This window comes from Siniperca chuatsi, linkage group LG23 (genome assembly GCF_020085105.1).
Source record: "Siniperca chuatsi isolate FFG_IHB_CAS linkage group LG23, ASM2008510v1, whole genome shotgun sequence".
In the NCBI taxonomy this organism is placed as follows: Eukaryota; Metazoa; Chordata; class Actinopteri; order Centrarchiformes; family Sinipercidae; genus Siniperca; species Siniperca chuatsi.
This window is the reverse complement of record NC_058064.1, coordinates 18,382,078-18,409,789: the sequence shown is the minus strand read 5'-3', so window position 1 is coordinate 18,409,789 and position 27,712 is coordinate 18,382,078. Positions and strand designations below refer to the sequence as shown.

General features: G+C 41.6%; 1 protein-coding gene across 13 annotated transcripts in view; it reads left to right on the top strand.

Annotated features, from left to right (window-relative positions):
* The window catches only part of nav3 (neuron navigator 3), a 336,822-nt gene that overhangs the window by 125,072 nt on the left and 184,038 nt on the right, over window positions 1–27,712 (top strand). For 4 of the 13 annotated variants that reach the window (XM_044186961.1, XM_044186953.1, XM_044186950.1 and 1 more), the window contains exon 1: window positions 6,857–7,379. The exons of 2 other annotated variants lie outside the window; for them this stretch is intronic. In XM_044186961.1, coding sequence (XP_044042896.1) covers window positions 7,122–7,379 — 258 coding nt within the window. In that variant the 5' untranslated portion in view covers window positions 6,857–7,121. Of the gene's footprint in view, window positions 1–6,855; window positions 7,380–27,712 lie in introns of those variants that run through there. 7 more of the 13 variants (XM_044186958.1, XM_044186965.1, XM_044186954.1 and 4 more) reach the window with 4 other exon arrangements.

The window sequence follows — 27,712 nt, the reverse complement described above, 5'->3', positions numbered from 1 at the left end:
ATGGTTTTGTGATTGACGGGTAAGCTGGGTGTTTGTATTTGACAGGACAAAGAGCAGATGTCATAATGTGTAAGAGCTGACTTTAAGGGTTACTTTACTGCTTAAAATGTCATCCAAAATGGCTTTCTATATGGTAGATTTTCTATCTAGAATAGAAGCCTGTCACTGAAAAACTGTAAAGCAGTTATGAGTAAGCATTCCACCATGTAGGAGACGCTGCTTGAAAATGATGTATTGTCATCACCTTCTCCTCCCTCATTCCCCCTTTGCAGTATCATCTTATCCTTGTGTCATAGTACAGGAATGATGTGTTTTGTTTTGTTTTCACTCCTCCTACAAAATGAGATAGAAATCAAAACTAGTGTCAACCGCTCTCCTGATATTCCCAAACATTCTTGCCATAATTCTGGATCCAAATTCTGACTCCAGAAGTGGCATATTACTTGACTTGTAATAGCTAAGAGACTTTGATATCATTGCTTGAGAGGAAGATGGAGCAACAGAGGGAGAACACAGCCAAGTGAAAGGGTGAGAGAATGAGTGAGTTAAGACGTGAATGCAAGAGGAAGCCTTCAGGTTGCCAACTGAGTATCTGAGCAAATACGTTAAGTGAGTGAATGGGAGAGTGATGGGATGAAAGAGTTGGAAAACTTAAGGAAGGAAAATAAGTGCAACTACTGAAAGTGAATTATTGAAGTGAGTAGTAAATGACTGAATGAATGAATGAACAGGCGAATGAATCAGTAAAGTGAGTCAATGCATATGTTGATAAGTGAATGAATGGGATATTTAAAGCCACTGAAGGTGAATGAGGGAGTGATCTCATGCATATGTAAGAGAATAAGAAAGAAATAGTGAATGGACAAGTGCATGCACAGCCACAGAGCAACAAGTGTGATTGTTGAGGGTAAATATCCTAATAAGCAAAATGTTGGTAATGCCTTGGACCACTGTAGAGGGGAATATGAACAAAGAGTGGAGTGGTGGAAAGTAACATTTACTCACATACTGCATTTCAGTACAGTTTTACTGTTAGTTAGATACTTTACTGCTACTTTACACTTCTACTCCCCTACATGTCAGAGGGAAATATTGTGCTTTACACTCCTAATACATTTATCTGACAGCTGTAGTTATTAGTTACTTTGCAAATTCGATTTGACATAAAACATGATGCATTGTTACAGATTAACAACACAAAAATGTATAAAGTACTTATTATTAGCTCTGCCTCCATCAGCTGGAAGAATAATCATAGGAGACACTTTTCTGAATGAGTACTTTTAATACTAATACTTCTGCACTAATAAGTACAATTTTGAAAGTAGGACTTGTAATGTTATACTTGTAATGCAGTATTTTTACATTGTAGAATGGCTACTTGCCAATCCGGTCTGTTTTCATTATTTTTCTGCTTCTCAAAGCATACAACACCATGAAATACTTTTATACCATTTACATGATCAAAATGCTTTTACTTCCAGTACTTTTCATTACATTCAGTACACTTCACTGCAGATAATTCTACCCTTTTGCTTTATTAAACTTTTGAATTTACACAAACTTTGAAAGGAATGTTATTCTGTTGTGGTATTAGTTGTTTTACTTGAGTGAAGAATGTGAGTACTTTTAATTGCCAGTATTAGAGGCACACAAGTATACACAGTCAAAGAACAATCCATGCCAGTAACCGTTCAAGAAACTAAGAAAATGCATGCTACCCACATGCATGCTCATCAGAATATAAACGATGAAATCACGAGTGACTTAAGTTCAAACCCATATCTTTAGGTTACTTTGATAATCCTGATTCTCTCATTTCATATCAGTAATACATGGCTTACATCCTAGAATACATATAAAAAGTCTTTGAAAATTCATCATTGAATAGAAAGATATGTGATGTGAACTAGAGGATGAGGAGAGGTTTCCCATGATGCTCCAATGTTTTTGGTTGAATGCGTGTTTTTTGCATAGGTGGTTGACCGCGGAGAAGCCAAAGGTTGACTTAGGAGCAGGAATCTATCTGTGAATCCTGAACCAGAGAGACAGAGAGAGGATGAAAGTGGATGTATGTTTATGTCCTCCCTGGTCACGCTTGATGTATGTTAATGGAAAATGCCTGTGTTCACTGAGCTGCTGTGCATGCCTCTGTATGCTCAGGCACCTTTTGTTGTGTACGCGCCAGCGCAAGTGTGTGTTTGTTTTATTTTCCATGTTGTCTGACATGCGGTTGACTGATAGCATTCAGAGTGCTGACAGGGCCAGGTGCGTGACTATCTAGCCCGCCTCCCTGGGGGATGTGTATAGACTCTGCGTGTGATCATGTGTGTGCGTGCGCGCGTGTGTGTGTGTGTGTGTGTATGCCGGGAGGGTGGAAGGTGTTTGACCCCTCTTATCTCCAGCACCCCGGAGTGTTTGTTTTCACAGCCACAGCACAACCTCAGTGCTGACGTCATGTGACCCCGGGCGGTATCTTTCATATAAACCACACACACACACACACACATCAACCATTGCAGGTTACCAACCATCCACCCACTGCCTGGAACAGATAATAAACACATGACATTATTGATTCCATAACCCAGAAATATCTGCTATCCCTACGGACTGAGCTGCTATTAGACTTGTTTTGTTTTCCAACAGTAACCAAACCACAGAACATTGACATTAGCATCACAGAAGTGGCATCAAACTCAACCCGAAGGAATACATTTTGAGGGAATACATACTTTAGCACACACCTGCTGTTAGAAAACGGAAGCTGTAAGTTATAGCACAGAACAGACTATTATCTTGAAGGAGGACTGAGTGTACCCAGTTACACACAGTGCTGAATTATTGTGTCAGAATCTGCCTGTGGATCGCAGCGCTTAGCAAGTGTGTTAACCTCCCAGCTTTCATCCCTCCCTCCTTCACTGCCACTTCCACCTTCTGCCTCCCCTCAGCTGGAATGCGTTCCCTCACCACCAGATATTTAGTGGTGGCTTTGCTGGAAACCTAGAATAGGGAAGCCTTGCTTAGCAGCCTACACAGGAATAGTCACCGTAGCTTAAATTTAGGTGCGGTGAAGTCTTTTTCATGTCTGCGCCGAAATAAGACCAAAGCATTTTAACAACAGGTTATCTTCAGTTCTTGTGAAAATGCCTTTGTCTTCATCTTTCAGATGAATATGGCTGTAGCACTTTAGTTTGGTCTAAGGCTCTCTACACATTATCAGTGTTATGAGCTCTTTAAAATCACCAACTTGTGCCAGGCAGTAGGAAAGCAACAAGAAATTTGAAAGATAAAACAACAAACCTAGCAAAGTACATTTGTGAATAATGTAATTCAATACAAGAAGGAACAGGCGATCGTCTTCCTTTGGAGAAGAAGATGGATAAAAACTCAATGTTCAAGAAGGATTTGGGTTCGTGAAACTTTTTATCCTTTTCATCACTTTTGGGTTGCGTCACAGACATCTCATTGGTTGTGCAGTGAAAGGTCACAAACGGACAAGTTGAAACCAATGAGCACCGGGGCAAAGCATCAGATCGGAGTGGTGTGCAATGGCCAAGGTAGAGCTGCTGCAACTTCCAGGATCTTTGCTCTACACGGGAAAACAATAGCTCACACAAAGCAAATGAGCCTTTGATTGTTCATAGAGATCCTTGGTCTTGATTTTTTTGGGCAACTGTAAGTCTCCAATTTTAATATGGGTCCACTGTTGGAATAGACTTGGACTCAACCGAGGTGGTTTTGACTACAGCTCTTCTGATTGCTTTGCAGTCTGGCTGCCACATATTTTGTAATATTACTCAAAGATGATAAGATAACAATAGTTTAGCAGTTCAGCATACAGTATGAGCATTAAATCTCCTTTTGTCAACATCTTCCTCCCATTGATATCCATTCCATCCTTCACCTCACCCTGGTCTCTTCACATTTCAACCATGACACAGTTGGCTGTTACACTATTTTTAGAGAAGCGGTCAGCCCTGGTAGCCAAGCATAAGGGTGCTGACCTGCCCAACTCGAATTGTGCGGATGAAAGTGAACCCGAGATCCGCTTTGCTGATGTTGACTTTGGAACGTTTCACTGTTGTTAAACGAGGAACTTTCAGTGCTGTATTACAGCGATGGGCTTTTTACCTGCAGATAGCAGAGACGCTCTCATTCCCACCGGGCAATTATTTTGCAGTGTAAGGTGATTATCTCCAGAAACCGACAAAAAACAGGGGGAAGTGAGAGGTTTTCTTAAGATTTCCGTGAGGTTTGGTGTAAGTTTGTTTCGACTCAGCACCCCCAGGATGGGACCTCGTCACAGACGGGTTTCCCGACAGTTCCAGACGGTCCTGGGAAGTTGGACGATCGCCAAATGTGCTCCAATTCGTGCAGCTCGGCAGGCAGTAGCAGTCGAAGTTGGACTTGCGCCATTCATTCACGTGGTATCCTGTTGTTTTAGGCTTGTCATGATAGCCCCTGGTGCATGATTGAAAACATGTTGGAGTAGCTGGTGCTATTCTGGGCTGGGGGAAGCATCGTCTCTATTAAGGCAATTGACTGTCAAAGGCACTGAGGCAGTATGTAAGTGAGTACAAGAGGAAGCAGCGGTGTGTAAAATAATCATGTAATACTTAACTGATTTCTACATTTCCTTGACATTTGACCTTTTTGTACAAAAAGGGGACATGTAGACTGTAGGCCTGATGGAGGAAGATACATTTTAAGTGTTGTGATTTTGTGTGTTACGGTCACATTTGTTAGATTAGCCCTGGTTTGGTTTTCTTCCCTCCCCCTGCTCTTTTTATTGGACGATGCCATGTTAAAAGGTTCCGGTTTGCCGTGACACTGCGATGTGCCCCTTTGATTCCAGCACATCTCCTCGCCTCTCTAAACTGAACCAGATGGAGCCTTTCCATATAAAACTTTCACTCCCTTTTATGTCTCACATGGAGCGGGGAGCCCTTAGAGTAGGAAAAAAAGTAGCTACATGTCATATTGTGTCTGCTTATTGCAGTCTAAATGCAGTATGGCTCATCTGTCTCTCACCAACCAACAAAACATTTGATAAAATACGTATAGTTCCCAATGCTACATACACTTGTAGTCTTTAAGACATCCTTTCTCACAGACTTATTTCTGCCCTGCATTAATTCTGCTCTCCTTTCTGTAATATTACAAACTATTACAATGGATACACTGTAACACAAAATGTGCTGAAACCAACTGCGAACAATGCTTTGCAAACCTTCACTGATCAAAATAAATGCTTGAAGAGACGGATTCAGGATGCCTAAATGGTGGGGTCATTTTGTTTGAAGGAGTATGGAGTTATTTTATTTACTGATTGATTTTTTTTGGCTGTGGTGGTTTTTGTGAGTAATGCTGTCAGCCTCCTGCTGTCCACAGCAGTGATATACATTGGACACCGATGCAGCCTCTGTTTCTTGTTACAGACAAGCAGCCTGAAACCAATTTTGTGGTCACTTCTAGCAGCTGCTCTGTTGTAGCTTTTCTCCTGCTTCACCATTGCCAATTTAGTTACTTTAGTTAGTAAGTTAGTTAGTTAGTTAGTTAGTTACAAGATCTTTTCCAACCATTAATATTTATCCTTAATGGCAGCATTCAGTCAGTTTTATTTAGATGAAGATGTATACAACCACACATAGCATTAAGCATATTCTATCCTATTATTAATAAATGAAGCTAGCTTAGTACTTGTCAGCATTTGCCAGCTATATAAATCCTGGCAAATAATATCCAATAATCAATAATACTTTCACTATGAAAAGTTAAATAAATGATAACATACACCAGTCATAGCTTTCTGAATGCTCAACAAAGGATTAAGCCCTCTTACTGTACAAATAAATCTACCAATCGAACACTGTCGCTATCAAGCACTGTCAAGCACTTGGTCTGAAGCATACTGAGGCCCATATATTACAGAAGGTTTCCACGATTCATTAGTGTGTATTTATTGGATCTAGCCTTCTGGCACCTGCTGAGGTGGTAGTGATTCATACTTACTGACAAAACGGTGCATGCATACTGAAATTACTCATTACTAAGTATTAATTAAAAGTTAATATATAAATAATATAAGCCAAATGATAATTACATTTATTTTTTCAATATATTTGCACATAATGAAGCTGTACATGCTTCATTGTTTCTGTTCGGGAAGAATAAAGAGAATGGAGAGTGGAATGAGAGAGACAGAATACACTACAATCTAAGGCAAAGAGCTACCACTACTACAACAAGCTCAGCAGTAGAAACCAGTTGAGCAACAACAAAACTTCCAGTCACCAATAAAAGTATATTTGAAAAAAAAAAAAAGACAGCTCCATCCGCTTCCAACAGCTGTTCATACTGGAATTCTCCTTTTCTTATTTCAGCCCTCAAATAGTTTTCCTTATTATGTATAAGTCTTAGGGCTTTTTCCCCTCTCACATTTTTACTATTTCTCTCATCAAAGGGAGGGGCAGGTCCAGATGTAGACGGAGAGAGTGTGTCTATTTCTAGTGTTCAGTGTTTGCGTGAGGAGAGAGAGAGAGAGAGAGAGAGAGAGAGAGAGAGAGAGAGAAAGGGACAGAGAAAGAGAGCTGTTTTGACAGTTGTGTTGGGGAGCACTGAACACACACACACAGGCACATACACATTGAGCCAGGTCTAAGTAATCACGGTTTTGCCGAGTGGTGGTTATACCTTCCAGAGCAGTTCACGCCCCCTTGAACTGTTTTGGCTGACTTTGTGGTACACTTCTGACAGTGAGAGAGGGAGAGAGAGAGAGAGAGAGAGAGAGGAAGAGAGAGTGAGGGAAGGGGAGGGAGGAGTGTTGCTTGTGGGAGGAGAAGGAGGAGGGAGTGAACTGGAGGAAGGAGAAGCTTTCTCAGTTTCTGTGAGTCCTGCTTGCTGTAGGCTACAGAATGAGTGCAGTTGCTTTCCTCTCAGTCTGAGAGGCAACTGCAGGTTTTTTTTCTTTTTCTTTTTCTTTTCTTTTTTTAGTTTTTCCTTCCTTTCCTGTGCCAGACACCAGTAGGAATCACTGAAGATTTGTTTCCCTTTCCTCACAGTACTTTTTGGACCTCTCTCCCACTCCTGTGTTATTATTTTTGTGCCTGGGAAGTACCATGCCGGTGGTTGGCGTAGCCTCCAAGCTCAGGCAACCCTCCGCGGTGGGCACCAAGCCAGTGCATACAGCTCTCCCCATCCCCAGCGCGGTCAGGGCAGCCACCTCGCAGGGCTACATGGCCAGGCAGCAGGAGGTCAGGGCAGGTGAGGGCGCCCCGGGGCTCTCCTGCCAGCTATCAATCAAGTCTGAGTACCAGCAGGAGAGGACGCCTGAAGGGAAGTCCAGGGCTGAGACGGAGGAGAGCAAGATCTGCAAGGTTAGTGGAGATGGACAGACTCTTGCGATGTATCTGTTTTTAGTGAATCTGTGCATCCAGGCAGCATAGTGACACTCCACAGGTGTCAGGGATGAAAGAGCCAACAGTGTCAGGCTTGTCAGGCTCGTTCTCTTTCTCTCAGTGTCTGTCATGCTCTCTTTCCCCATCTTGGTTTGAGCAGGTGTCTGTCTAGCTCTGAAACAGAGTTCGAGCACACAGTGATGAGTCATGTGTGCTACGGTGGGATGATGTTGCTGGTTTTTGGTCATCAACTAAGAGGGGAAACTAGATGAGTAATGTCTCACTGTCAGTCTATTACCTCATCCTGCTGCCCATTAAGTCTGCACATAATTTACTAATCAGTGTGTGTGTGTGTGTGTGTGTGTGTGTGTGTGTTACTGGCAGGACAGGAGAGTTTAGGGTTTCGATTGTGTGTTTTGAAGTATTTAGTATAAAGATCCCTACCTGGGAAGTGAACCATGTCTGCTTCTCTATGGGGAGGAAAACTAATACAAGGGTAATAGGTGCTACCTGAGAAGCCCCAAAGATTAGGGGAACATGGTCTGAATACGCTCCTTTTCCCTGGTTTTCTCCCCATTCTGTCTCCCATGCAGGGTAATATTTCAGATAGATTACCAGTGCTGCCCCCTCGCTCCCAGAGCATATTCTTAATACCCCCAACAGCGTCAAAATGTTGCATAGACGCACAGAGATCATTGTTAAGTGGTTCACCATACTAAACTCAGGCTGTGCCAAGTTATTTCCTTTTTGCAGAAACGTTTGGCTCAGTTTCTCAGGCTGCAACAGAGAAGGCGGGGTCGGTCCGTCCTGAGGAGGAAGGACTTTTCAAAACTCCCCGCCAAATAGTTTCAGCAGCGCCTCAGCCCGTCCCACATCCAGAACTGTCAGAGCACAAACTGAAACTTTCCTGTCTGGCCGGTTGATCTCTCCTCCTCCCCACACTGTCTCTTTCTACCATTACAAGGGTTCCAAACAGAGGCAAAAAAAAAAAATGAAAAGAGTCCCTGACCCTGATTCTCTTTCTGGCTTTCAGGAACTTTTGATACTGAACAAAGCTGCTGCTTTTCCTCGTGACATATAGAGGAAACGTGGGCAGGAGACATCAAAGCGCGGGTCAGCACTCCCCTGCCTCAAAATCCTCCCACCGTGTCCGTGACTGAGTCCAAACTGCCTACAGGGTGACTACGAGGGGGGGGGGTGTTCATCATTAACCTGCTGCTGAACTGGCAACTTCAGCTTGACTTTCAGCTTGTTAACACAACTGGGTTCTTAAAAATCTCCTGCTTTATCCATTGAAAGTGGCTCTTAGACTTAGTTTTTTTTATCTGAGTTTGAAGAAGATGAAGCTGAAGGTTGAAGCGTGTCATGTTCTGAAAATTACAACTTCCTCCTCAACTTGTGTGTTCGACTTGTTCCTTACTTCATTTATTTACCACTCCATTATCTTCAAGCTCTTCTGTAGCAGAAAAATCTAAGTGTGCTATGGCTCTGACCCTCGCCCTTCTTATTGTTGGTGGTTTATAAGATTTGAGCCTTGTTGTAGTGTTCCTATGGATAGAGCATCTACTAAATTGCCATCAGTGCACCATACTATAGTCCCTGTCCTTGGGAAGCTCTAAGGCAGGCAGGATTCTCTTGCCTGCCCCAGCCTGTCGGTGTGGGTGAGGAATTGGTGGTATGGAGGGGGTAATTAGTCTGTCTAATTGTGTTGTGTAGTCCCTTAAGAGCTTTACTCTCTAGGCGTTCAAAAGGGAAAAAAGGAGAGAAGGTGGAGTAAACGCTGTCATTACTCCTTCGCATTAACCAACACTCCATGTTTAGTTTGGAGATCTATTGTCATGCAGGATCAAACGCAGGACTGTGTGTGTGTGTGTGTGCCTGTGTGCACTGCATGACTGCATGCTTGTTTGTGCACAGGCAACCCCCCCCCCCCCATATATATACAATAGTGCCAGCATGTGTTGGCTTGTTTGCCCAAAGTTAAACATATCCTAACCTGGGCGCTGTTTGCTAAAGTTGGAACGATTTTTTTTTAATATTAAGATTTCAGCTACTTGGTGGTGGTGAAAAATTCCACCTGTCTGGTCAAAAAAGAAGTTAATCAAGAAAGTATTTGACCCATGATGCATTTATTATTACCTCCGTGTTATTTTATTGTGGCTGTCGTGCAGAACAACATGCAGTCAGCAGCAGTGAACAGTGAAATAAGATCACCTAAGTTCTAAGCAGCCAGAAGTGCAATAATCAGCATCATGGTACCCTGACAATATTCCTGTGCCTGCAGAATGAACATGACCCAATTGCAAGAAAAAATAAATAAGAGGGTTAAGCGCTAAGCAGAGAGGAAGAAGGAATTTGTTTTTTCTTTGGTGTGGTGTTTGTAGAAGACAGCAGGCCTGATGTTGTTTTGAGCAAAGCCGAGGAGGATGTCCAAGTGAATCTTAAGACAAGCTCTGCTTAAACAAATTCAATCTGCAGTTCAGCCCTCCACTGAAGGCCCTCCACTGTGTTTGGATTGAGAGGTTTCACATTTAACAGATGTATCCATGCTGGAAGAAGTGTCACTTCTTCTAATTGTGCTATTGGGGTGGCTAATGGTGTGTAAAGGGCACAATTAAGCTTCCCAGACAAGGTTGATTTTGGACACGATTCAGAATTACTTGCTGCTAATCTCAGCTGTATTAATACAGACTGTATGCATTGTGTGATAGATTATCCCTCATGGATCTGCTACACAGTAGATTGCGCCTTGTTTCCTAGGAGTGTCCACAAGTTGTGTCTGCATTTGTGTGTTTCTACCTGTGCACAGGTGTTTGTTACCTTACACATGTTTGTAATGATAGCAAACACAATGACAAATCAAAATCAGAGTTAGCATGGATACTGCAGAGCGACAACATACATAAATATTGTCGATGGTAATCTTGGTGTGTTTTTACCATAAGGAAATGTGGTTAATGTGAAATCAACACCCTGTAAATTATATATATATTTCCCTAAAACTGTACAGCATATGAATACAAATAGGTAGCTAGCTTACCACAAACTAACATGTACAAAGTACTCCACAATGAGAGACACCTCGAATAATTCTTCCTGCTGTAAGCACTGTGAGATAGTAGCTGGAAATGTCTGTTCCTTTTTGTAGTAGTCTTCTGGGAAAGACATCCTGATAGCATCACATCATTCTGAATGTGATGCAGCTGATCACTTTGCTTTGTTTTGTCTGTGTCTTCGCCGTCTGTGCGTCTATAAGCTCCCCGGCTAACTTACTGTACAGGACTGATGTTCATGTTGCACGGCTCTCACAAACATTAGCAGGTGGCAGCGTAAGCCTCAACTTTCTTTGGTGGTGGTGTGCAACATCTGCGCTCTTCCCAAGGCCTCCCATCTTAATCCATCTATATGATTTTGAGCTGTCAAGGACTCCCATTTCCCCTCCATGATGGAGACGAGAACAGGGCGAGACTTTTGCTCTTCCTGTTGTACTCGCCGCTGACAGTTCACATCAGTCACTGCCTCTGGCACTGCGGGATGACGAGCTGGAATGAAAAGCTTATCTGAGTCAACTGGGCTTTAATGAAGTGTCAGCGCCATCACCACTGATAGGGAATTATCTTGTGCATCAGGAGTTTTGGCAGCTGTCCAAATCACATAGCTCGGGGACTTATTTAGTGGGTACTTTGGAGTTCTTTTTGAGGTGGAACTGAAGATCGCATCACACCTTTTTATTAAAGATACAGTATGGCAGAAGAACAAATTACGTTATGTTATTCATCTTTGAAGAATTATGCTTATTATTATTATTATGCTTATGGGATTTATCTAAAGTTATGTCTGTTCACTCTTTGATGCTTCCCAGCACATGCTGTCATATGCCTTCCTCTGATTTGAGTTAAATGCATTTAATAACCTGCTTTGCAAGGGTCACATTCAAAGTAATAAAGTCCCAGCGACAAGTTTTTTTTTCAAACATAGAGAGTTTTGTTACAAATACAATGGTAAAATAATACCAGAAGTACCTGCTGTTTCTAAAGTTATCTTTCTCTGATGTCAGTCCACCCTGACATGCCCTCTCTTGTGTCAACACAATAGTGTCGTACTGTATATGGTGAATGTTTCTTTATCTTAGAAATGCAGCTCATTGTATACACCAGCTGTGACCGTTGCAGGCTGCTTTTGCTGGCCTCTGATGTCAGTGAAATGTTATCCCACAACGTTGCTCCTCAAAAATAAGTACACAAGTGTTAGCCGGAAGTGCGGACAAGTGCCAGACACACTCAGCCACTTAGAGAACAAAATACATCCTGTTGATTCTCTTTCTGTGTGTGTGTGTGTGTGTGTGTGTGTGTGCGCACTGAGGACTGAGGAGAATAATCAGGGTCTGTTGTTGCATATTTTTCTTGTTTGGTGCATCTCCTGCTCTGACCTGATAATGCTCTAGGCAACAACATGGGTGGGTTCAAAGTAGGAAAGTAAGGTGGTGTGCCTTAGGGAATAATGTCGGGGTCCAGTGAGTCTGAGTGAGCGAGTAGAATGTAAACAAGCCTCTGCTTCCCTCTTTCTCTTTCTCTGGGTGGGCCTGACACTGTCTGATTCTCTTGTCCTCTGTCTCTCTCTATTTCAGTTTTTTTTTTATCACTCTCACACTTTTTCTTCTCTTTTTCTGCCCGTGTTTGCATGCAAGGTTTTTCACACTGCAGTGGCTGCATTTGCATGCACACAATATTTCAATTATTGCTAAACCCCCCAAACAATCAAGCCGTTTACAGAGTAATATCTCCCCAGTAATTCAGATTATGTATATTTATATGTATAATTATATATGTATGTATATTAATGCCAACTTGAAATTCAATGACAAAAATACATAGTCTTATACTTGCACGAAGACATGTAGACATCCATCAGAGTTCCATGTAGCTTCTAATATTTAGAGTGCAAATGCATTTTGTACATAAAACTAAACAGACTGCTTTCATATATTTATATGCAAGCAAAACAGTTGCACTTCATACTTCCAACACTGTCACTTATGATCATCAACATTTATATTCATAAGCACCATTACAGTGACATTTGTATCTGTTATCACCTAACATTTGGAGTGATGTAAAGGAGGAACATGAATTGGAAACTTGCGGAATTTTAGATCATTTGTCAGTCATCGGAACCATAGTTAACCACAGTTTTAGCAGTGATGCATTTATGGTTTTGTCCGGCACGTCAGTGGTCAAAGTGTGCTCTCTGTCTTTCTGGCTCTCACTCAGCTCTCGCTCTTCCCCCCTCGAGTGGCTCTGACACTGCTGAAACAACAGAGAGAACAAAGGGAGCGAGAGGGGGCCAACTTGTTCCAGCAGAGGGAGGGAGGGTTCAATTGGATGGGTTGTGGGGGGGGGGTGTCTGAACGTGTCCTAGTCATGGGTGGTCTGACTCGCCGTGCGCCGGACTCCATATCTGGAAGAGAAGTCGTCGTGAGGTGTGAATGCTAACGAGCAGAAAGACCAGTGCTGCTATTTTTCACTTATTCGAGCCAACAAGGTCAGGGAGTGATCTTTAAAACACACTGTGATGAGACTGTTAGGCTCTCATTGATTCTAAATTGCATTCTTAAAAAGGGAACCACAACTTTTTCAACTTCAGTATAGAATGACATGAGAGTTGGTATGAAAATTGCCTTGGTTGAAACCGCTGACACGCATAACAAAAGGATGCAGGCCAAGTTTGTTACTGCAGTTTTGTCATAATCTCCATGTTCTTGCTGCTGCTCTGCAGGAGTTTGTCCTTCCAGTTTTAGTGACATTTGAAGTATGAAGGTCAACAGTCTGTGGTCTGTTCAACTAATCAGAAATAATGTGTTAACAGGGGAGTCCACCCCAGCTCATTTGGCCTGATGCAAGTTGGAAACATGACAGTGATTTTTGGTCCAACACATGATTTTGAACCATAAGATTATCAAATTAAACCAAGAAATTTATAAAATCAGATTAGGTTAACATATGTTGCAGCTGAATAACTACTTCTAATGTGATTCACATTTTTTGCATTAGTCTTTCCACTTCTGCAACATTCCCCCACACTGCTGAGATTCCTTAATGACCCCTGGGTCGAAATTGGGAAAATATTTGAGACAATATTATGCTTTCCTGTGCTCTCTCTCCCTCCTTCTCCCTGTGCTTTTTGCCTTACACACAGTATTTCATTGCCTTTCGTGCCGCGGGGAGTCTGCTGTCGGTCGTGGTGTTTAAATCTTGGAGTGAGAACACACAGAGCGTCTGGTGTTTACAGTGCGGCCACACCGGTTAAAAATACCCTCCCCTGGAAGTACAGTCACAGTGTTCACTCCAAAACACCACGAAAAATAAGACTCAGTGCTAAATCAAGTTCAAGAACATGAGTACAGCAGTGAAGCACTTTCAGGTTGAAATTCGTGAAAAATATCCATGATGGCTGAGGCATCATTCTTGTCTACCAGAATTGGGAATTAGCAAATACTGCCATATTTTAAACGGCAGTGAGGATTACCCATTCTGACCTCGCATTGCCCCTTGCTCAAGGACACTTGGGCAGGGTGGACATTTGCCTGCACAGCGGCTTGCACCTGGGTTGTTGGGTCTCCACACAATCTCTCTGGCCCGAGGTTCCAGAATTCAACAAATAACTGAGATTAAAGCGAACAAAGCCTCCCACTGCCCTGTTATTGTCTCATCATATTCTGAGGTTTCTCTCTGATGTCTTTAACTCTGTTTTGTGTGTGGGGCATCATGACACTGATTGGATGCAGGAAAATTGTGTGTGTGTGGAAGAAAGTTACCCTGCTCTCATGCAGAGGCTGGTATGGCACTAGCACATGCGCATATACACACACACACACACACATGCACACACACACACTTGCTCCAGGCCTTCTGCTAGTTCAAAGGTAGGCTTGCTAAATGATCCAAGACAGGGACGGTTCACTTGTTCGTTGTTTAATGCCATAAAAGAAGAAACGCAAACATGGACAAGCAAAAGGAACATGCATTAGAGACAGAAACACACTTTTTACATATTGTATGTTATGTACACCTACCTATTCCTGTTGTTTATGTTGAAGAAACTTTAGCAGGATATGTGACTATAGGTGGAGAAGGGTACTACAGGATACAAACCTGCAGAATCTTTAATCTATCTATCTCTATTCATAAGTTTTGCCGAAGGGTCAAGAAATGATCCGGTAACTAGGTGGACATAGAGCTGTCTGTAGTAATGCAGGGTAATCAGAATTGACCTGAACAAGTACATACACTCAGTTTGTGTACATTTAGCTAAAACTAATGCAGTCTAATACAACAGTCCTGCATTAAATCTTCCATGAAGGTTATAATGTTCAGTTTTTGGTCAAACTGTAGAGAGAGGAGTTGATTCAGTTCAACAGCACCACAATTTACATCGTCCAAAATGACCATACAGTAGAATCAACATCTCTCTAAAACAGTTGCAACAGCTGCGTATTAGTTTGTATTGATTACACAATTTTGTTTGGGAATATGGATCACTGAAGCACAATACAAACTGAAACGATAAAGACCCAAAAGATGATGCTCCTGCGTTTTTACCTGTTCTTGAGGTCCAATTTGTTTTGCAGATATTATGCCTAAATTGTACTTATTCCTAAAGAAAAGTGTTTAATCAAATTACGGTATCACAAACAAACTACTAGACAATTAACCTGTGGGCAGGTAGTACTCCAGAATAGGAGTTCTGATTTGGGGGTTCCCTTGGCAAAAATAATGAAGCTGCAATGTGTAGTCTCCCGTGTGCACCGTACCTGATGGGTACTTTTATGCCCTGGGTCCCCTCAGCAGGCCACTCCAGCCATGTTCACATCGTCATATTGTGCCACCTGTGTAGAGTTACAGTATGATGTGTCAAGTGATAAAAGGTTCTTGCAAATAAATAATAAATTGTTTGAATTGTCCTCAAGTATGACGCTACACCCACCTAATGCTCATGTAAGGTCAGTGGAGAGAGACACACCCCTACACAAACACACATACACACACAGGGGATGTATTGAGTGTGTAGCGGTGGCACATCATCTTTACCTCCATTTGTCTCTCTTCAGCTGTCTGTCAGCAGTCTCTCTGCCTGCTGTGTTTTCTTAGCCTCCTCTTCTCTCCTTCCTCTATTCTCCCTCAATCCCTTCTTTTCACATCTTCCCAGCACTTCTTTTTTCCACTCCGTCTCCTGTCACTGTCTTTCTGCTCTTTCCCATTCCCAGCATTCCTCTCTGAGTCCTTCCCTGGCCTCCTTTTTCTGTCTCTCCTGACTGGAGCCTTTCTCGTATTCCACTCCCGCCAACTCACTGACTGGTATTTTCCTTTGACCTCTACCCCCCCACCTTCAATTTTTCCCTCCTTTCCCCCATCATCTTTTCCTCCACCTTTCTTTCTCTCTCTCTCTTCTTTCTCCATCTATCTTTTTCTCTGTGATTTTTTTTATAATGAGAAAAGCAGCAGGAGAGAGTTAACACACACCTGGCCCAGTTCTGTCTCTCCAGCTGTCACAGATAACCTTTCCTTTGCTGGATGAATAGGTCACTCTTCTCTTCTCTTCTCTTCTCTTCTCTTCTCTTCTCTTCTCTTCTCTTCTCTTCTCTTCTCGTTCATCAATCACTTTTTTATCTTTATGTCTGCAGCATGTTTAACCATGACCCACGCAACTGCAGGGAAACATCTGGGAAAGCCACAACAACCGGTGTCTAAAGTGTCCGACCAAGCATGGACAGGGAGCAAACATCCTAAACATATCCCATAACATATGCTAACAAGAGCCATCGCTCTGGATATGTGTTGTTTGTAGGCATGCAGGGAGAATGATTGCTGATGCTATGAGTCAAGCGAGTGGTCTCTGTGGTAGGCTATTGACTCATGGCTTTCACAGCAGCGGCGGTAGATCACTATCAACATGATTACTGTGTTTCTTGGCACCTGTGAAGAAGAGGTGTGCTCCAGGGAGTAGCTGTGACTATACAGATATATACAGTTAAATGTACATAGACATAGTGCAATTATGGGCAAAAGGTTTTCACTTTTTCTAAAAGGAGCAGAACCGATTTTCACCCAGATTTGTCCCCAAGCTTTTAAATTGTTGTTTCCTGTTGTAAGAAAACACTATTCACCACAATGTAGAGTAAACAAGGTCCTCGTGAAGCACAGCACAGCACAGAATATGCTTCTGGTCATATAGAGTAAAGACAAAAAAGAAACATAAATAAGCTGCTGATTATGCACCATAGTCCTTCAAAGTCAAAATTACAACAAAAAATACAAATAAAATTTGATTGGCCAGTTTCATTTTACGCGTTTTTTGGGGTATAATATAGTGATTTACCTCACTGTGTAATACAAGTCCTTTACAGTCCCTGAAACCTCGGCTTCAAATCTTATGTATTTCTTTATAACACTGACTATTCACGACTAAATAAGCAACAACCAAAGTTTAAGTTCGAGAAATAAAACACACTCAAGTATTACTTATTAACACTCAAAAATGCTAATCTCCTTCATCAGGACTATGCAGGGGTGGCTATATCAAATATAATTGACAGCAGTCTGAAACCTCACAACTGTCATTTCATTTTCACCACCACACCAAAGTGATATTGCCAGGTTCCCCTATCTGGAGAAAAATGGAGGATAGTTGTGTTTTTATAGGGATGGTATCAGCTTGGACATGGTCAGATGTTTGCTAGTTCGAAACCCAGGCCATGTGGGAAAAACCTAAGAGATGATTCAGGTTTGCATCTCACACTGCCATCTTCAACTCCAGTTGCTCCTCAATAAAAAAAAAACTGCGGTCGCAGTTGGTAGTTCCCAGGTGTGAATGTTTGTAACAGTTTGAATGTGAAACAGAGTGCTGCTGTAAAGCAACATCAATCCATCCATGGGTTACATTTAAGGGTTGACTGTTGGATGTTTTTGATAAATAAATAGAAAACAGAAACCAACCCTCAGACGCAGATGGCTGGATGAAAAGCCCGTTCTGGTGGGATACTGGGTGGTGGTTCGTTGCTGTACCCTCCCTTGGCACAAGCTTTTACAGGGCGCTTAACAGAGTGAGCACACATGTTTTTTTGGAGCGGTTAGCCCTCACATTTAGACTCATCATTACCCACAACCAGCATCTATGTTCTCATTATTTTTCCACTTTGTTTTTTCAATCCAGACATGTCGGTTTTTCTTATTTTCTGCATTTTGTCTGTGCAAGGCTGAAGTAAGGGCCAATAAAATGCCAAATGGAAATCATTACTCTTTCTCATATATTTCTGAATGTTTACTCTGAGCAGCAGTGCCATGTGAGGGATTTTCTTGTGTGCATTTGGTGGAAATTCCGCTACAGGTGGTGAATTTAGTCAGAAGACACAAATCTTTAAAGGCTTAAAAAAGCAGCAAAAAACACAGTGAGAAACATCCCTTGGCACATTTGTTATTATGTGAATGCCATGAAAGTTTTTAGCTCTTTCATTTGTTATAAGAACTATTTCCTTGTCTGAATTTAAAATGTGGTTATGTTAGAATGTTCTGAAACTTAAGAGTTTTTAATTCTGAAATGCAAAGCAGGGATATCTGGCACAACTTCACTTACTTCCAAGGTACATGGAGGACAATTCTGAAATGCAAGACAGCTGTCAATTGGCCTTTCTAGTGTTATCCTGGCAGTGGTGGTGCGATGCTGGAGACACTGAGAGACAGCTCTTGAAGTTTACAGTTGCGGAAAGATCATGCAGGTCGAGGCAGACTCAGTGATCCTAATGTAGTCATGAGGTCATAGGCTGACTCAGTGGTGCGTGACCCCTCCAGCCTCTGGCCTGTCTGTAGAGCATTGTGGCAGCATTTGATGTGTCCATGGCCTTTTGGTAACAGTAAATTGAGTGTGAAACTGCATGTTGCAAAGCTGCAGCTGGAGCCTTGTGGGTGCGTGTCTATGTCTGCGCGTCTGTGTCAATAAATTTGAAATGAAATGAGGTCTTTTACAGTAATATAAATTACAAAGCAGTTTTTAATGGTGCTGTCTCATAGCAAGAAGAATTTGGACTTGAATCCTGGCCTAGTTATTTCTGTATGAGGTTTACATGTTCACACCTTGTTCAAATGTGTTGCCTCCCACAGTTTATAGACATGTAAATTAAGTGTATTGGAGAGACTAAATCACCCATAGGTATGACTATACATCACACTTTATGCTGGGTTACACACAGACCCACCGCAACCTGGAATAGGAACAGGCAGATCGAGAAAATGAATGAGTGACGATTTTTCAGTGCACCCCATTCTATTATTTGACCATATGTGAGGTCTTGACTCCATGTTTTGGAAAGCCAGGTCTTAATGAGCTACATATATCCCACAGTGCCTACTATATTCGATTGTTAGAGCTGTTCTTTTGCCATTCTGCTGTTTTCATATTGCTCTTCCTTTGGGGCCTCTTTTCCACCAAAGTGCATAGCACCTCTCCACTGAAAAAAGTAATTTCCACCTCAACATCACAACCTTATTACCTCTGCCATTCCACTGTATTAAGTTTGCCTATAAAGTGTGTTAACTCTGCCATTAATGAGTGTTAAACATAAACTACTGGCCCTTGTCAGCGTCTCCAGAGATAGGGAGCTGAGGTCTAATTCCACCCTCCCCTTTTGCTTTCTCTTTTCCCTCTCTCCTCCTCCTCCCTCAATGGGCCTCCCCACATGGCCAACAAAGCTCTGCTGTTTGGGCCGGAACAAGTTTTCTCACAGGATAAGTCTCCTGACACACATTGGCGTTTGGTTTTATTTACTGGCTGCTGTTGTTGTTGCTCCCACGTGAAAGCTCATACTCTCTTTTAACAACCCTGGGTTTTTTGTTGATGCATCCTCTGAGGCTTTTTTGGAGCTCTGCTCATTTCCTCTCCCAACCTAAGCGGCCTTGATTGTTGTCACTTAAACAAGCAATGGGTTTGTTGAATTGAATCTGAGACACGGGCAGTGGCATTGCCAAAGCTTAAACCCGATAGGAGCCTGTTAATCTGCGATCTTTTCCCCCCTGCCAAACAAGGAACAATTTCTTCTCTATTGCTGTTGTTGAATAGCACTCACTCTTAAGACTCATATTTTTCAGTATGATCCTCTTAATGGCGTAATGGCTCTCCTCACATGGTAAAGGAAAGGTGAATTGCACACACAGAGAATCTTTGTTTCTGTCAACATTGGAAGGTCATTGCCTCAGTGATGGGTACATAGGTTGAGAGTTCGGGTCATACATTAGCCCTTAAGGGAGATTTGTGGTGGTCCAGAAAGCTTGGGCAAATGAGCAACCATTTTCCCTCATAATCCCTTAATGATAAGGAAGGACTGTCAGCCATCTTGGACTGAAGAGACTCATTACTAGAGTCGTAATGAGAGGACAACATGCTGACGGGCCACTTGCCAATAGCTTGTCAGACCAAAGTCAGCTGCCCCTTCGGAAATATGAGACAAGAGGCGTTTGTATTGCCCTACGTTACTTTTTAATGCAGATGTCTTCAAGGGATGCACAAAGTTTAGCCTGAAGCCTTTCTATCCAAGAAAAACGAAGACAGATGATGTTTAAGATTTCTCTCCCCTGTAGACATTGGCCAACTCAACAGGTCAATTTATTTTCTTAATTTAGTTATATTAGAATTTTTGGGGCATGTTATGCCTTTATTAGAGAGTCAACAGTAGAGATGACAGGAAATGGGAGGGAGAGTTGGGAAATGACATGCAGTAAAGGTCCCTGGTTGGATTTGAACCAGTGACCCAAGTTTAATTTTAAGTGATGCTTTTATCCATTGGAAAACAAACACTTTGATGAATGATGATTTAAAGACAATGATAATTTAAAGGTGTGTAGGATTTAGCATCAAATTACAGTGGCTGTGAAACTTCTAAGGTAATGAAAACACAACGATTCTTATTTAAAGGTGATTATACACTAATTAAAACATACTTATATATATTATATTCCACTTATGCCAATAGCTTCTCCTAAATGTTACACACTGGTCCTTTTAAGGGTGGAAAATGCACAGGACAGAACAGCCGAGGAAAGGGCTAGACAAGCTTATTTGAGTGCAATTAGAGTGAGTCGAGAGGATATGATTCATGTGGAGAGGCTGATGCAAGGAAATTCATGAAAGGATGAGTTGCCCATGCCCCAAGCTGGCGTGTGACCCTTGAGTACATTGGTGGAAAATATTCAGGTAAAGGGATGGCCACTCAGAGAAGGGAGAGTGAGTGACAGCGCTGTTTCTTTTACTATTCAGTATTTATTCAAAGAAGATGTGGATGGTAGGAGTTAACTTGCCTCTGGATTGGAAGCAGATGCAGGCACGTCATTCAGGTTTAAAACCTTAATCACTCTCTGCATCTGGCTCCCTCTTCTTGGCCTTGTGGAGAGAACAGCTGAAGGTAAGATACCTAGAGGGTGGGGGTTGAGGATGTGTGAGCCTGAAGGGAGATGAGAAATAGTGGTAGTTGTGTCAGGGACACTGCCTTGCTCCATGATTTAAAGAGCTAAATATTACTCTGTAGGTTACAGTTGGAGTCAAGCCATTTGAATTAAGTTGTGGAAGGACGTGAGAAGAAGAAGGAGAGGAAGTGGATTAAGGGTGGAGGTCTAAGAACATATGCCAGGCTGATCTTATGGGATTGGGAGGTGAGTGCATTGTAAGCCAGGTGCTTCATGTCAAGGATACCCAACAGAGATACATTTTAGACCACAAAATCCAAGCTGATGAAAGTTTTGTCAATGAGGTCCACATTTTAGATGTAGGTGAGGAGGATTCAAAATCACCTCCACATAATCTGCCAAAGCGAAATCAAAAGTTTTTGTGACCCTATTTGGGAAATTTGCAATTTCCAAGGATCCTTGGGAACCACTGACTTGGAGCATATACCTTTTTGCCCAACATTTGATCATGCCCACTCCCTGCCAATCAGTCCATCCATCTATCCATGCAGAGTGAATCACACAGAAGCATCTGAATGAGTGTGAGTAGATTTATGGAAGTATGGAGACCAGCATCGCCCCTCCTTCCCTTGCTGTCGTCATCGGCACTGGCTGATATTAATTTCCGTGAGCTTGACAGGGGCCATTAGTCTTGGGGAGGTGGCTTGAGTTACAGCGTTTAGGGGGTAAGGATTCTCTGGTGCAGGCAGCAGTATGTGTTATACAATAGCCCAGACCACAGAGAGGAGGAGAGGGAGAAGCCGTTGGACAGACAGTATTATAAGTGTGGGAAAGATGAAATGTCTTTCTTAGCCAGTCCGCCTTCCATACTGGCAGATACTGTAAAATAGCAACCTGCTCCCAATCATTTATCTTTATCTTTCATCTTCGTCTTATTCGTCTTCGTGTTTATTCATCTTTGACCAGTATATGACTTTTGACCATTGTGTTACCAAGTTTGTCCAGACTTGTTTTCTTCAGCTAAGAAATATTGCTAAAATCAGATGTATCTTGTCTTCTACAAATCTGGAACTATAAATTCACACTTTCATTTTCTCCCATCTAGATTATTTTAATTCCCTCTACACGTGCCTCAGTCAATCTGCTCTAAATCGTTTACACTGGGTCCAAAACACAGCTGCCAGGCTGCTAACTAGAACTAGCCGTCGGTCCCACATTACCCCTGTTCTTGCATCCCTCCATTGGCTTCCTGTAAAATTCAGAATAGAATAACAAGATTTTGTTGATTACATGTAAGGCTCTGCATGACCTTGTCACCAGTTACATTTCTAATCTACTCGTTCCTTATTACACTTCTTGACCACGCAGATCCTCAAATATCCTCGGCCTATTATCCATACCCCGGCTTCTAAAAACCATATATATTATTTATTTATATATTTTCTGTGTGTGTGTGTCTATGTGTGAAGAGCTGTTCAATGGCTTCAAATGTGAATATTTGTCATTTTCTGTTAGCTAAGCATGTTATCATTTTGGATTTACACAGGCTTGATGCCTACTGCAGAGGGGAACATCAGTCTCAAGTACTCTGGGTAAAACACAGCGTGAATAGTAAGCATGATACTTTGTGATAGCCCCATGTGTCTGTTGGGGCAATTTGTATGAAGCACCAGGGGGAAAGCCTTAAATGTGGGTAATGCAATTCTAATCCAATAAACATCTTTTTGTCAAATTCAGCGAATATCTCCGCACGGTCCACTAGGGGAAACCATCCCATGGTCCTCTCTGGCTGTTAGCTTCACAGCAGCAACTGTAGGGACAGTTTGCTAATCCACAACCAGTTTAAGCTAAACCACAACTTAGATAACGTTAATTACATGACTTGCTGTGTCGTCGTTTGCTCTACATCATGGTGTTTGTCATGGTATTGGATTTCTCCAGAATTGCATACCCCACCTTTAATGCTGTGTACCAGCTGATCTGAGGCAGACTGACTACATTTACTTAAGCCATAGGGTCAGATCTTTGTGCTGACTGTACTGTTCACCAGGATATTTGAGTTCTCCTCGTGATCACTGTGCTGCTCCTCAGATGTGTTGAATGAGCAGGAGGAGGAAGGGCTGGTGTCAGGGGGCCTTCTGGCTGTTTGCTGGTCAATCCCATACAGCGTTTCCCTGGAACACACGACAGAGTGAGAGGGAGATAGGCCTTTGGGTTGAAAGGTAATGTCCTCTCTCACATCCAACAAATGCCCACTCGATGACTGATATCTGGGTCAGCCCAGCAGCAGCTACACTCACCCAGCAACCACTTCCTCTCTCCCTCTCAGAATTAAGGTCGCTGGAATACATTGAGTACAGTGGGTGTTCAGCAGGATTGACTTGGTTAATTGATACTGACAAACTCCAAGACAGGCTTGACATAAAGGTCCAGGCCTAAATTTAACAGGATGGCAGTTGCTCTGACCCGACCCAAACAGAGTTGGTAAGGAGGAATGGAAAAAAAAGGTGTGTGATGGTATAGCTGCATCCCATTTCTTCCCTTCCCCTTTGGACTGACCTGTTGGTTTCCCAGAACTTTGCTTTGTTAAATGACTATTCAGCTTTCCCTCCAAGCAGAAATTTTTCACCACTACTTTGCGTTGAGGACTACCTGCAATACCTTGCTAAAAGTATAAAGACTAACACTTAAGGATGGTAATGTAACGTTATACCGCGTGCAATGATTGCCACAAGAAACAAGTTGAATCCCATTCCATAGAAAGTTCCTGTTTTTGTGTTGTACATCATAATCTTGTAAAGCCTGAGTCTCCTGTTCCACATTTGTTACTCTATCAGTTACTGAGTTTTCATAGATTTCAGTTGAGGCCTCAATATGCATGATGCTATTATTTTAATATTTACATGTATTTCAAACAGGCAGGGAAGTTAAACTTTGTGGTTGCTGCAGGTTTTCTGCCTTAGAAGGAACTGCAGCTTTTACCTTTTTATATACTCCATGCTACCAATTATAAATGTTTGTGTGTTTGCATGTGTGTGAAATAATTTTTTTGTGTACATGTATGTGTGCATATGCATACACTGTGGAGTATATTGTGAGTGTGTATAAAAGAGATGTTTGCCTTTATGTGTGGGTATGTGTGAGCCTTGTTTTCCCAGGTCTCCACTCCAGAGTAGCACTTGGCGCTGAAAGCCCCGGCTGTAACACTTTAATAGCAGAGTTGTTTACTCTTTATACCAACCCACTTCAACCCCATTTTGGGAGAGTTCCTCTGCCTTTGGCACAGCAGCATGTAGACCTTTTTACAGCTTAGTATGCTCAACACCATCGTGCTAACGGATTTTATGGCCCAATGGTTCTAGTGTATGTGTTTTTATAATAACTGCAGGTTATGCAGTCAAACTTTGGAAAGCCAGAACAGCCAAATGCTTGATCATAGCGCTTAGCTTCTTCTGTAAACTCAACAGGTTGCTGAAAGTGTACTGTATAATATACAGTAAATATACTGTGTGTGTGTGTGTGTGTGTGTGTGTGTATATATATATATATATATATATATATATACATATATATATATATATATATATATATATATATATATATATATATATATATATATATATATATATATATATATATATATATATATATATATATATATATATATATATATATATATATATATATATATATATATATATATATATATATATATATATATATATATATATATATATATATATATATATATATATATATATATATATATATATATATATATATATATATATATATATATATATATATATATATATATATGTATGTATATATATATATATGTATGTATATATGTATATATATATATATATATATGTATATATATATATATATATATATATATATATATATATATATATATATATATATATATATATATATATATATATATATATATATATATATATATATATATATATATATATATATATATGCTGTAATGGTTCCATTTCTTTTACAATGTAGCCTATGGGTGCTAGCTCCAGATGTTGCAATCCTGCTATTTTTTTGCAGGAGATTGTAAGTTACTTTGCCATGTAAAAAATCAGTAATAAAGAAGAGTTTCATATTAGATTAACAGTGTCTTTAGTCAGTAGCTGTGTATCAGTAGGCTAATGTCCAGTCATTATTGCAAAATAGGCTTCAGCTGGTTAAGTAAAAACCCCAATGTGAAAGTGGTCATGACATAATGACCAGCTTGCTATATATTAGCCCACATATATACAGCAACTGCTGCAAACGATCTCACAAAGTCTTAACTTGAACCACAATTACCCTTCAAAAGGCTAGGTGCAAACATTCCAAGAGTTTTGGACATTATCCCATTTAACATCTGACATTTTCACAGATGTTCTAGTAAAAATGTCAAAGCAGCACCTTGCAGCACTGTTGGAGCATACTGTTGTGTTAGCATGGGTGGCCCCAGTGAGAAGAGGATCCCAAACCCTGACAATGACTTACACAGGGAATTTCTTAGCTTTATCTACAGAGCAACACATGACAGTTTGCCCAGAAGGTATTACTGTATGCATTGTATTAATATTGCAGCAGCAAACAGCCATGAAGGCTTCACCAACACTACAATTATTCTGCTCAAGCCTGAAGGGGGAAAGTGCCGTTACAATACGATGATTAAAGGTGATCAGAGCTTGCCAGGAAGTTGACATTTTCAATATTTGGCTGTAGCAACAGGCCTTGCATTGCACGCACTCTGAAAGTTTTCATCTTGTGAAGATATAACGGTTCCAAATGGAACAGTGGGAACATGACTCAAGTCAGTGACGGGAGGAAAAACTGATCAGTTTGATAGGGTTTGTGTGTATGCGTGTGTGTGTGTGTGCGTGTGTGTTGCAGCTTGGTGTTTACAAGAGCAGTTTTCCAGAAGTCAAACCATTGCCTTGTTTTTATCCTTTTTTGTCTTACTGAGAGGAATCTTGGACAATCAAAGATGCATTATTAAAATCTTAGTTTGCATGAAAGTGATATTTTGTTATCCTTGTAGTGTTTCAGTGTACTGTAGTGTGACAAATATATCAGATTAGTGTTAAAAGCAGGTATGTAAAATAGTGTTTCGCCGTCTGCCGGGGTTGTTCCAACCGAGTGAACCTGTGCATCCAACCTGGGTTTTTCCATTTGTCCTTACTCGAAACAATATAGGAGATAATTACATCAGAATCAATAAATCTTAATGGATAATAACTATACAAGTAATGTTTAACATTATTAAGTGTTAACATTAGTTGTAGCTGTCACCACCATGGAGAGACAAGGTGGTAAGAGGAAAGAGGGACACTTCAGCCTAAATGAGTGATTTTGTCAGCAGACAGTCAGTGTATCGAGAGGTGGGGGGAACATTAGGAGAGAATTATGGGTACATTTTCCACCACTGTCTTCAAATCTGCCAAGCACAAACACCAATCTGAGACAGCAGCCAGCTTATTTAGTGGCTGCACTCTGTCTGTCCTCAGCACAAGACACTTCAGCTAATGTTTTGGGCTGGAGCATTAGCCGCACTGGGTAAAAGTATGTTTGCCTTGGAGGTGGCAGCAGAGCCGGTGAGCACTGCCATCCATGTCAAGTGGTACACCGTATAATACCGTCCAGAGCGAACTTGGACGCCTAACGTGAAGAATTACATCTGTGGTTGTTTCAACACGAGCCTGAAGTGGTCGGCCCAGAGGCAATATCGCATCCAGAGGTCAGAAGGGGTGTAATTAGGGGAAATCTGTTTAAATATTTTAACATATTTATTGATGCTCTGTGACATGTGGAATTATGCCCCTCTTGCGTCAGGACTGCACAGGCTTCCCAGTAAGTTCTCTTTAGCGGCGAGCCTCCATCTGTCCTCACTGGAAAAATCGCATGAAATCTCCATCAGTAAAGCCGACTGTCCACACGGTTTTCTGTATCAATACTCTTTGCAGGCTTCGGTAAGTCCCGCTCACCCTGAGGCAGTTAGGAGTTGGCGTTTCTTCCATTTTTGCTTTCTGGCATCCGGTCAACACCCTCTTTAGCTTTTAACGTTGAGATTTTAATGTAAAAGATATTTCTTTCTTTCTCCTCTCTTTCTTTCTCTGTTTGTCCTCCACTCCACCTTCAGTTTCCACCACACAACCGTCATCACACACACGCACACACTTTCCACAGCTAGTCTCTTCATTGAGTCGCTGAAGCTTTGAGAAAAAGGCAGTCCAGAGGTCACAGAAGCACTGTGGTTTCAATCTGGGATGGAGAATTTGAATAAAAAAGCTTTTAAGTGCCCTTGAGCAAGGCATTGGACCTCTAAGTCCGCTGCTGGAGCTGCTCAGCAGCCAACAGATGAAGACTTCCAGACATGAAAGTGTGGAACATTGTGAGTATGAAGTAAGGCACTGATGCAAATGCATGCTAAGTCAACCTTCCCTGGATAAATAAGAACTTTTAAAAATCCAGATTTAGGTCCAGTCTTCCTCACGACCCACTGCAAATACATCAAGGCCCAAGAGGCACTTTTAATGGTGCAACATATTTTTGTCGTAAATTACAAAAATTCAATGGCCCTGTCTTTTTCAGCAATGTTTTTTGAATTCATCTCTCACGCCAGAGACACAGAAACGCAAAACGTTGTGCTTTTCCAAATGTCTGGAACTTCGAATGCTCAGAGGATTGTAAAAACTCAAGGGTGGTCGCCTACTCAGTGCACTAACAGGCCAGGGTCAGCTGATAGGGATTGTTTACACCAGTCAGCTGCTGGGAGCCTCAGACCCTTGTGTGAAGCCTTGTAAACACTGCACAAGTTAACTGGAAGTTATCTCTCCCAGTGTTTGT